Below are 12,305 nucleotides of genomic sequence, written 5' to 3'. Positions count from 1 at the left end.
TAGTCTGGTTCCTAAATGAGAGGTGATCTGTTATCTCTACTTTTTGTTTGTTTCCCCTCTGCCTTTGGCAAAACTTGTCAGCATATTTAGCAGAAGGTGGAGACTTTTTTTTTTTTTTTTAACAGATTCACAGATTTGGATTCAGTAGCAATATCCTCAGGGGAATTATTCTGCTAAAAGCAATTCTCAGAGTTAAACTTGGAGGAAATGAATCAAATGTTTCTAAGGACAATTCTGAGGGATAGTTTCATTTCCTGAGATAGGGGGAAATGAAACCTCAACATTTTCATTCTAGATCCTTGAAATTTTTAACTGGACCCCGTGGCCCGGACTTGTCATTCCGTGTTGGTAAGCCCTGCCATTTGGCTGGTGCGTTTGGTGGAAGAAAAGTGTGTTCTTGCCCAGGTTATTCAAAGAGAGCTTTTTTCCTTCCATTCTGCCAAGGTATGCTACTCTTCCCTTACCCTGATTTTGTTCCACTGTCCTCATTTGCAGAGTACTCGGGTGGAGTTTGACCTGCCAGAATATTCTGTTCGTCGAAGATACCAGGATTTTGACTGGTTGAGGAACAAACTGGAAGAATCCCAGCCCACTCATCTCATTCCCGTAGGTACTAAGTCAGTACAGCTTGTTACTCACTTTTCCTGCATTCTCTTTCCTGACGGTGTTCACTCAGCTCTCACCCTTTAAACTATGGACGAACTCTACCTTACATTTCATACCAGATTCACCCATCAAATGTACATTTTATGGATGCTGTATAATACAGTTCACCTTTTGGGTTTTGATTTCTGATTTGCTATACAGTATGCTGGTTTCTTGGGTGGGTTGGGATAGATTTTCACTTTTATTATAACAATTTTTTGAGGTATGGAGAGTCCTAATTCTCATTTGCTGCCTCCTTAAAGACTATTTCACCCTTCCTAGACTCCATTCTTGCGGTTTGGATAGCTGCCCCCAGGTGGAGAAAGATGTCTCAGATTACAGCTGGCTGGGCTTTCTTTAGACATGGGTAATTCTGAGAGCAGGAATCTAGCACACAATCCACTCAACCACAGTTTTTCGTTTAAGAAAACAAACCAAAAGCCAGTTGACTCTATTTATTGAAGAAGCATACTATTTATTTGTTATTTTAGCTGCACATTTTAAAAAACAAGACTAGAGCAAATAAAATTTAAAAGACTACTTAAAATCAACAAATGTATTGAGTACTTCTCTACTTTTTTTAAAAATATAAATAACTGTTTAGACCTCAGATGTTTCTTGGGCTTTGGGGCTTTAGGGCAATTTGGGTCATAAAACTCTTCAGCAGGGCTTTATCTTTCAGTAAAAACCTTGGCTGGATAACTTCTTAGCACTGCCAGTTTTCCTACTACCACTGCATCTTCCAGTCTTCCCCTCATGGTTGGAAAAGGCTGAATATGCTGTGAACACACTAGCAGTTTTCTTAGTTTTCAAGACAAAAGTGGCCATGTTGCTAGTGCTGTGATGGGAATGATGGGTCTTGCCTGGGGCTCCATTCTTTCTCAGGGAAACCACCGCCCCCGCCCCCCCCCCCCCCCCAATCTATTCCCTCTGCTCTCCAGGCCTGAAGTTTTGCTTTTCTGTCTTCTAATCACTTAAAAACATGCCAAAAAAGAAACTATAGTTTTAAACAGTTGGAACTATTCCTTAAAATCTTAATTTGGCAAAACTGGCAGCTAGTGAATTTTTTAAAAACAGACTTTTATTTTAGAACAGTATTAGATTTACAGAATTATTGCAAAGATAGTACAGCAAATTCTCACAGACCCCACACCCAGTTTTGCTTATTAGTATGGTGCATTTGTCACAAATAATCAACCAGTAATGATACATTATTTTTGACTAAAAGTCCTTTATTCAGATTTCCTCATTTTTTGCCTAATGTCCTTTTCCTGTTCCAGGATCCCATCCAGGGTAACACATTACATTTAGTTGTCATGTCTACTTGGTCCCAGGCTCCTCTTGATTTTGACAGTTTCTCAGGCTTTCCTGGTTTTTGATGACCTTGACAGCTTTGAGGAGTACCAGGCAGGCATTTTGTAGAATGTCCCTTCGTTGAGATTTGTCTGATGTTTTTCTCATAGTTAGCCTGGGGTGATGTGTTTTGAGGAGGAAAAGCACAGGGGTAAAGTACCATTCTCATTACATCATATAAGGGGTATATACTATCATCTACAGTATTTATCACTGTTGATGTTAACCTTGATTACCTGACTTGAGATAGTGCTTATCAGGTTTTTCCACTGTACAGTTACTCTTTTTTCTCTCCCTCTCCATACTGTACTGGAAGGAAGTTGCTCTTTATGTGTAGCCCACACTATGCATAAGGGGAGTTATGCACCACTTCCTGGCAACTAGGAGTACATGAAGTTTGGTACTTAAAGACCAAAGGTTAGACAGTGACACCTGCTGGTGAAACATAGTAGACTCATGCATAGACACTGAAGCCAGAACTGAGAGAATGGAAGTCTCCAGAATGCCCAAGGTGGATCCAGAGTATCTTTAAGTCTGGTTTCCTGTGGTCTGGGTAAAAGCAGTGAGTAGAAGCATCTAGAGACTTAAATTTCTTCATAAATTCTTAGTGCATATCTGCGGTGGAGAGAGATTTAATGTAGGAGAGCATCTCTGACTTAAATATGAAAGTCAGACTGCAAACAAACTTTTTTTTCCTCCCAAAGAAATTCGTCTTACAGCAGCTTTGCTGGGAGGTGTCTGTTATTAATAATCGACTTTGGTCCTTTTACTAGGCCTTTTTACTGCCCTTGGGAAGGTGAAGGGTAATAAGATAGACAAGGGACTCCTGCCCAGGGGAGTTAACTATCAGATGGAGACCCAGTAAACATGTAACATAATTATTGTTTAAATTTTCATTTCTTTTTTTTTAAAAAGCTTTATTGAGGTATAATTCAATATACCATACAATTCACCCACGTGAAATGTACAAGTCAAGGGCTTTTGGTGTATTCATAGAGCTGTGTAACCATCAGCACAGTCAGTTTTAGAACCGTTTCATCACCCCCAAAAGAAACCTCTTACTTCTTGCCTGTTGCTTCCAAATCCTCTATCTTCCCCATTGCCTGGCAACCACTACTCTACGTGTCTCTATGGATGTGCCTGTTCTGGACATTTCATGTAAGTAGAATCATACACAATGGCCTTTTGTGACTGGGTTTTTTTTCGTAGCATAATGTTTTCTGGGTTCATTCATGTCGTAGCACATGTCAGTGCTTTGTTTTTATTGTCAAGTAACATTCCATTCTATGGATATATCGTATTTTGTCTGTCCATTCACCTTTGATGAACATTTGGGTTGTTTCCACTTTTTGGCTGTTATGAGTAATGCTGCTATGAACATCCATGTGCAAGCTTTTGTGTGGACATATGTTTTCATTTTTCTTGGGTGTATACCTAGGAATATAATTGCTGAATCATGTATAACTCTATATTTAACCTTTTGAGGAACTGCCGGACTGTTTTCCGAAGTGGCTGCATCGTTTTACATACACACCAGCTGTGTATGAGGGTTCCACTTTCTCAACGTCTGCATCAACACCCGTTATTATCTTTCCTTTTGATAATAGCCACCCTAGTGGGTATGAAATGGTATCTCTTTGTGGTTTTGATTTGCATTTCCCTGACAGCTAATGATGTTGAATTTTTTTTTAAATGTACCTTTATTATCTTCCTTGGAGAAATATCTGTTCAGATCCTTTGCCCATTTAAAAATTGGGTTGTTGTCTTTTTATTGTTGAGTTAAAATGGTTCTTTATGTAATCTAGATACTAATCTCTTCTCAGATATATAATTTGCAAAATTTCTCTCCTGTTTAACGTGTTGTCTCTTTCTTTTCTTTTTTTTTTTTTTTAATTTTTTTTTTTTGTTAATGATATTCTTGTCTGCTTACATTCTTTTTCTTTATGTATGTATGTATGTATGTATGGCTGTGTTGGGTCTTCGTTTCTGTGCAAGGGCTTTCTCTAGTCGTGGCAAGCGGGGGCCACTCTTCATCGCGGTGCGTGGGCCTCTCACTATCGCGGCCTCTCGTTGCCGCGCACAGGCTCCAAATGCGCAGGCTCAGTAGTTGTGGCTCACGGGCTGAGTTGCTCCGCAGCATGTGGGATCTTCCCAGACCAGGGCTCGAACCCGCGTCCTCTGCATTGGCAGGCAGATTCTCAACCACTGCGCCACCAGGGAAGCCCTCTTTATTTTCTTGATGGTGTCCTGTGGAGTACAAAGTTTTAAAATCTTGATGAAGTCCACTTTACCTATTTTTTCTTTGTTTGCTTGTGCTTTTGGTGTTTTAGCTAAGAAACCATTGCTTAATCCTAGGTCATAAAGATTTACACCTATGTTGTCTTCTAAAAATCTTTTTAAAAATAATTTATTTATTTTTGTCTGTGTTGGGTCTTCGTTGCTGCACGCGGGCTTTCTCTAGTTGCGGCGAGCAGGGGCTACTCTTCATTGCGGTGCACGGGCTTCTCATTGCGGTGGCTTCTCTTTGTTGCGGAGCATGGGCCCTAAGCACATGGATCCAGTAGTTGTGGCTCATGGGCTCAGTAGCTGTGGCTCACAGGCTCAGTAGTTGTGGCACACAGGCTTAGTTGCTCTGCGGCATGTGGGATCTTCCCGGACCAGGGCTCGAACCTGTGTCCCCTGCAATGGCAGGTGGATTCGTAACCACTGTGCCACCAGGGAAGTCCCTTCTAAAATTTTTATAATTTTAGCTTTTAGAAAATTTAGGTCTTTAATCCGTTTTGAGTTTGTTCTTATACAGTTAGTTTTCATTTCTTTAACCAGTGAAGCTACATGTCTTCTTATGACTTTATTGAATGTTGGCATTTCTTTAATGAATTGCCTCTTTATTTTTCATTTTTTTCTTAGTGGTTTGTAAACACTCCATATCTGCGAAGGAAATTAACCCAGTTGAGAATATCTATTTTTTCTCTAGTTGTCTTTTGTCTTCAACTTGACTCCATAAAAGATAACATCCCTTCCCTCCCAGCCAAGTTAATTTTTCCCTTACAGTTTCTGGCTTTGAAGCTTGTTTCTAACCTAGGATGTTAAAAAAAAATATTCTGTATTTTCTTCTATTATTTTATGTCCTCATGTTTTATATTTAAATCTAGAATTTTTTCTGATGTGAGATGGGAGGATCTTATTTTTTTCAGATGGTGGGTTGTTCCAGAACCATTTAGGAGCGATCAATCACCAGTGTAATAGTTTGTGTATTAGACTATGTCATGCGTTAGATTTGTACATTTTGGGGCTATTTCTGAACATTTTGGTTCATCGATCTCTTTTCTCTTTCGTGTGGTGTCCCTGCTACACTACTGAATTATTATAAGTTTACAGAATGTTTCATCATCTGGTTGGATAGGTCCCCATCTATGCCCACAGTAGTCTTTGTTTTCCGAGTTTTTCTGGCTATTTGCACGTTTTATATTTCAGGTGAACTTTAGAATCTTTTGAATCAGTTGGAAAATGGGGGGTGGTGGTGGGTTCTTGGGGTTTTTTTGTGGGTTTTTCTTTTTGCCAATTTTAGTTAGCTATGGTTAAAAATGTGAGAATTCCTAAGCTTTCAGAGTCTATTGCTTACGTTATAAGCATGGAGATAAAGTTCCCACTTTTTTTGAGCTTCACTGGAGCCATGTGAAATTGTAGGTGAACAGCCAGCCAGACTGTGGTTCTGGGGAGGCCCCAAGTTCTTTCATTTGCGTCTCCCCATTGGCTGTCCTGAGACCTGCCCTGTTTCCAGCCCCTATGGCTCTGAACTTGGCAGCTTCTGGGGCTCTACTGAGGAAATTCAACCCCTTACTTCCTAAGCCGACTGTTCCTTTGCATGAGTAGTGTCACCAAAAGGTTGATACTGATTGATTTTTCTCTCAATCCAATCTTTTCTGCTTTGTGTCTTTAACAAATTCTGTCCTGTTAACAGTACCTTTATATTTTCTGGTGCTGCAACAGATTTTTCTCTTTTTATATTGCTTTGTTTTTCTGGAATTTTAAAAACAGAAAGAAATAATCATATGTTCTTCAAATGCCAACCTAAAACTAGAACTGTGCTGGATGTGTTATGTTTGTCATCTCATAATAGCAATTCACTTGTTTTTCTTTGTAATCTAATAGTTGGAGCCACCAGAAAGTCTTCATTGTGACGTGGTTTTTGCTTTTTAATTTATTTTTTGTCTCAGAAGTTGGTTTTAACACCGCTTCATTTACTGGGGCACAAATAATTACACAGCAGAGAGATTTCATGTCTCAATGGATGCACATTTTGAAGATGAAGCAAATACATTTATTAAAGTCTTTAGTTTTTAATTTCACTTAGAAATTTAATGTTTGCTTCAGTTTTTATGAAGGAAGCTTTGCTGGAAGGATGCATTTGTATTTATTGTGGACCCAGTTTTGTTTTGGGTAGTGGTAAACTCATGGGAATTAATAGGAAGAAATTTGTAATGCAGCGTTTGTTTTTCTTAATATGAAATAATCAGTAAAAAGTCTAACTTCACTTTCTAGTTGGCTCCTTTTTTTTGTACTGTTAAATATATATGCTTTTAGCTTACCAAGTAGGTAAGTTAATAAATAGTGAATCATTAGTTGAACTTTACAGTACCTGAATTAAATCAGGCTTTGTGACTGTTCTTTAAAAAAAAAACAAAAAAACTTTATCCCTATAATTTTATTGAAGTATAGTTGATGTACAGTATTATGTAAATTACAGGTGTACGATGTCGTGATCACAATTTTTAAAGGTTATACTCCACTTATAGTTATTATAGAATATTGGCTATATTCCCTATATTGTACAACATATCCCTGTAGCTTATTTTATACATAATAGTTTGTACCTCTTAATCCCCTACCCCTACATTGCCTCTCCCCTCTTTCCTTTTCCCCTGGTAACTACTAGTTTGTTCTCTATATCTATGAGTCTGTTTCTTTTTTTGTTACAGTCACTAGTTTGTTGTATTTTTTAGATTCCACATATAAATGATATCATACAGTGTTTGTCTTTCTCTGTATTACTTATTTACCTTAGCATAATACCCTCCAAGTCCATCATGTCGTTGCAGATGGCAAGATTTCCTTTTAATCTTGATGCTCTTTAATTTATTTGTTACTATTTTTGGTTAGGAGCAATATTTTCTGTTAGTTTGATATAAATAGGAAAAATAGTTTTCTGTCATGTAGTGGGTATGCAGTAAATATTTGTTGAATTGCATAGAAGAAACAGTTTAAAAGCTGGCAAGAGGAAACGGGACATATCAAGAATGAGCAAATGAAATCTTTGTCCAGATTTCCCACCCAGAAATAGTAGCTTTTCTGGGACAATCTACTATACTTTTGTTTCATAGATTATAAAATACTTTCTTATAAACTAATATAAAATATGATATATGTGAAAGTGCTTTACCAAAGTATCAAGTGCTATAAAATGTAAATATTTTAAGATTAAACCTTGAAATATTTAGTGGGTTCTTGTAATGCTTTGCAGATAGGATTACTTGAAGGTTCCAATATATATATGCATATATAGTTTTAAAAAAACTTTTTCACTATGGAAAATATCAAGCATACCAAAGCAGAGAGATTCAGTGCAATGAGCCCTCATGTTCTCATCACCTAGTTTCAGCACTTACCAACTCATGACCAATCTTGTTTCATCTCTGTCCTTACCCACTCCCTCATCCTCACACCAGGTGATTTGATTTTTAAGAAGTGACATAAACAACAAAATTTTTTTATCTTGTAGTTCTGGAAGTCAAAAGTCCAAAATCAGTCTCAGTGATTAATATCAAGGTGTCAATGGAACAGGATAGAAAGCCCAGAGATAAACCCATGCACATATGGTCACCTTATCTTTGATAAAGGAGGCAAGAATATACAATCGAGAAAAGACAGCCTCTTCAATAAGTGGTGCTGGGAAAACTGGACAGCTACATGTAAAAGAATGAAATTAGAACACTCCCTAACACCGTACACAAAAATAAACTCAAAATGGATTAAAGACCTACATGTAAGGCCAGACACTATAAAACTCTTAGAGGAAAACATAGGCAGAACACTCTTTGACATATATCACAGCAAGATCCTTTTTGACCCACCTTCTAGAGAAGTGGAAATAAGAACACAAATAAACAAATGGGACCTAATGAAACTTAAAAGCTTTTGCACAGCCAAGGAAACCATAAACAAGACGAAAAGACAACCCTCAGAATGGGAGAAAATATTTGCGAATGAAGCAAGTGATAAAGGATTAATCTCCAAAATTTACAAGAAACTCATGTAGCTCAATATGAGCTGTAGTGAGGTAGAGGGGTAGTGAGGTAAGTGTCCATTGACAGATGAATGGATAAAGAAGATGTGGCACATATATACAATGGAATATTACTCAGCCATAAAAAGAAATGAAATTGAGTTATTTGTAGTGAGGTGGATGGACCTAGAGTCTGTCATACAGAGTGAAGTAAGTCAGAAAGAGAAAAACAAATACTGTATGCTAACACATATATACCGAATCTAAAAAAAAAAAAAAAGTTCTGGAAAACCTAGGGGCAGGACAGGAATAAAGATGCAGATGTAGAGAATGGACTTGAGGACATGGGGAGAGGGAAGGGTAAGCTGGGACGAAGTGAGAGAGTGACATGGACATATATACACTACGAAATGTAAAATAGATAGCTAGTGTTCTGTTCTGTAATTGGTAAATACTGTTCTCAGTATTTACCAATTAATACAAATAGTTGGCATTCATTCCATATCTACCATGTGCTGGGAGCTGTGTTGAACTCTTTCTTCACTTGTATTATTATTTCATTTACAGAGTGTAGATGCCCTTGATTTCACCAGCAATCCAGATTCCTATGTATAAACAACCCAGAAGGTAATTATAAGGGTGAGGCAGAGAGTAGGTATATCCCTTTAAGGAAGCTTGAAATAGGAAGAAACAAATTTATGAAGCCATGTACATTTGGCAATAATGATGCTTATTACAGAAGGAAATTCTGTTTGCAGAAGGATTCACCCCAGGGTTCCTTTAAATAGCAAGCTTCCCTGATTCATTAAACAAAGTTCAATGTACTAAATCTGAAGAATGGATAACTCTTTTCAGAAGGTTATCTGTTACGTGAAATGAGGCATACCTAACTACTTATTTGCTCATTAGGCCTTTTTCCTAAGTCCTGTTCAGCATAGGCAAATGAGAGTATGCTCAACAGGACTCATGAGATAAAAATATCCACTGGGTTTGGTAACTACAAAGTCACTGATGATCTTTAAAAGAGCGGTTTCTGCATGAAGCAGGGATAGGGCAGAGAAACGCAGCATTGAAGGCAGTACCAATGATGGCTTCGTTTTGGGGTGAAGTAAGGTTGGGGGTTGAGAAATCAAGGGAAAGAGTGGAAGTAAATGTAAATGGTTCTTTTCAAAAAGGTTGAATGAGACAGGAAGGAGAGTGGAGATGATGTAAGGTCAAGAGATAGATTTTTTTTTTTTCTTCAGGTACGAAGAGAACCAACCATGTTTTTATAGACTCAGAATAGAGCTGGATGAGGAGATGTTGAAGATAAACAGTAGAGAAGGTACAATTAATTGATGGTGACAGGTGCATGATAGTGAACTAATGGGTCAAGGACACAGATGGAATAGTTAGCTTTGGGGAGGGGGCTGTTCTCTACAGCCACTTGAGGCACGGAGGCAAAGGTGGCACCCAGCAGAGTCTTTACTCTTGAGATCTAAAACATACGGGCTTCCCAAAGCTCTTCAAGTCGAGGCTGTTGAATTCTCTCATACCCAAGTGCTTCCTTTCCAGCAGTGCTGGTGTTGCCAGTTCCTAAATATTTGAAAGCTTTTGTGTTATAAATTGGGTTGCTTCTTGGCTTTCTCACTCCAAGTGCTTAGGATTCCACGTTGCGTAAGTCCTTATTCCTGTATCTTATTTCAACATTTGTGTGTGTGTGTGTGATTGTGTGTGTGTGTGTGTGTGTGTGCTTGGGGGTCTATAACTTACAAGAAAAAAAAAATCTCTGTATTGACATATTACAGAGTTTAAGGAGGTTGCAGACTTAAATGCTTGTTCCAGTTTTTCCATCTCCTCATCAACACTTGTTCTTTCCTTTCCTGTCTTTCTCTGTCTCTATTATGGTCATCCTAGTGGGTGTGAAGTGGTATCTCACTGTGGTTTTTTTTTTTTTTTTTTAACATCTTTATTGGAGTATAATTGCTTTACAGTGGTGTGTTAGTTTCTGCTTTATAATAAAGTAAATCAGCTATACATATACATATATCCCCATATCTCCTCCCTCTTGCGTCTCCCTCCCACCCTCCCTATCCCACCCCTCTAGGTGGTCACAAAGCACCGAGCTGATCTCCCTGTGCTATGTGGCTGCTTCCCACTAGCTATCTATTTTACATTTGGTAGTGTATATATGTCCATGCCACTCTCTCACTTCGTCCCAGCTTACCCTTCCCCCTCCCCGTGTCCTCAAGTCCATTCTCTACGTCTGCGTCTTTATTCCTGTCCTGCCCCTAGGTTCTTCAGAACCTTTTTTTTTTTTTTTAGATTCCATATATATGTGTCAGCATACAGTATTTGATTTTCTCTTTCTGACTTAACTTCACTCTGTATGACAGACTCTAGGTCCATCCACCTCACTACAAATAACTCAATTTCGTTTCTTTTTATGGCTGAGTAGTATTCCATTGTATATATGTGCCACATCTTCTTTATCCCTTCATCTGTCTATGGACACTTAGGTTGCTTCCACGTCCTGGCTACTGTAAATAGAGCTGCAGTGAACATTGTGGTACATGTCTCTTTTAATTATGGTTTTCTCAGGATATATGCCCAGTAGTGGGATTGCTGGGTCGTATGGTAGTTCTATTTTTAGTTTTTTAAGAAACTTCCATACCGTTCTCCATAGTGGCTGTATCAATTTACATTCCCACCAACAGTGCAAGAGGGTTCCCTTTTCTCCACACCCTCTCCAGCATTTATGGTTTGTAGATTTTTTGATGATGGCCATTCGGACTGGTGTGAGGTGATACCTCATTGTAGTTTTGATTTGCGTTTCTCTAATGATTATCTCACTGTGGTTTTGATTTGTATTTCCCTAATGACTAATGATGTCGAGCATCTTTTCATGTGCATTTTGGCCATTTGTACATCTTCTTTGGAGAAATGTCTACTGGGTCATTTGCCCTTTTTAAAATATAAATTTTCTTTTAATATTTCATAACCAAAACATTTTCAAATTGTGCATTAGCAGATACTCTCTTTCCCTGTGGTGGCAGTAACGAGGAAGGCCTTTTAATCAAGCTGCTACGGAAATAGGTTAAAGCTCAAAGATCCCTTGGAAGCCGGGTAGTTTTAAATTGCCGACAGTATTGGCTCAGAGTAAATACGATGGAGAGATTTATTTGAGTGAGGAGTAAAGGAAGTTATTTTATTAAGAACCTTTAAGCATAAACCTAAACAAAAAAATTGCCTTAGAAAAGGTATTTTTTTAGATACATGGGTTTCCCGAATGTACTTAATTTTTCATTCACCAAATTCTTTTACCCCTTGAACTGGGAGTAGGATCTTAAGATATTTGAATAAATTTTTGTGTGGCTGATGTTGTCTGACTCCTTTCCTTTCTTTCTTATCTTGCCTTAACTTTCCCATTATATCACCTGTGCATCAAGCAATGTAAAGATAACTATACTATCGGATTTACTGGTAGATGTTAACCGACTGTTTTCTGTGTTCCAGGGACCATGCTCTACTGTTTCATTTCTTGTATTATAAAATTGACAGGGTAGTTGTGATTTACTCCATTGGTATTTTTTCAGAAATATTTATACTGATGACTACATAAAGATCTGACCGATGAAGAAAGACTGTTCTTGACAGATGGGTCCTAGGACTTATTTGCTAGCCTGGTTTTTCTTTGCACTTTCTTATCAATTACTCTGAATATTTTTGTTCATGTCATCGTAGCCACTTCCTGAGAAGTTTGTGGTGAAAGGTGTTGTGGATCGTTTTTCAGAAGAGTTTGTGGAGACCAGAAGAAAAGCTTTGGATAAATTCCTGAAAAGAATTACGGATCATCCTGTGCTTTCTTTCAATGAACACTTTAATGTTTTCCTTACTGCTAAGGTAAGGCAGAATTTTTCATACTCCTCTCCCAGATTAGCATTCTTTGGGCTCTTTCTTAAAAGCTGTTTTGATCTCTCACAAGCCACCCCTGTAGTGGGTGTCATAGAATTGCTCTGGGTTTGTTTCTTTTGTTTTTGTTTCT

The 12,305-nt window shown here is 38.1% G+C and overlaps 1 protein-coding gene across 1 annotated transcript in view; it reads left to right on the top strand.

Moving 5' to 3' along the window:
• SNX30 (sorting nexin family member 30) overlaps positions 1–12,305 on the top strand; it is a 111,929-nt gene that overhangs the window by 63,585 nt on the left and 36,039 nt on the right. Inside the window, exons 3-4 of the mRNA XM_068552911.1 lie at positions 496–606; positions 12,005–12,163. Of these exons, the coding sequence (XP_068409012.1) occupies positions 496–606; positions 12,005–12,163 (270 nt within the window). The remainder of the gene's footprint in view (positions 1–495; positions 607–12,004; positions 12,164–12,305) is intronic.

This window comes from Eschrichtius robustus, chromosome 10 (assembly GCF_028021215.1).
Source record: "Eschrichtius robustus isolate mEscRob2 chromosome 10, mEscRob2.pri, whole genome shotgun sequence".
NCBI classification, from domain to species: domain Eukaryota; kingdom Metazoa; phylum Chordata; class Mammalia; order Artiodactyla; family Eschrichtiidae; genus Eschrichtius; species Eschrichtius robustus.
Note: the sequence above shows the minus strand (reverse complement) of the source record. Positions and strands in the feature narration are given on the sequence as shown.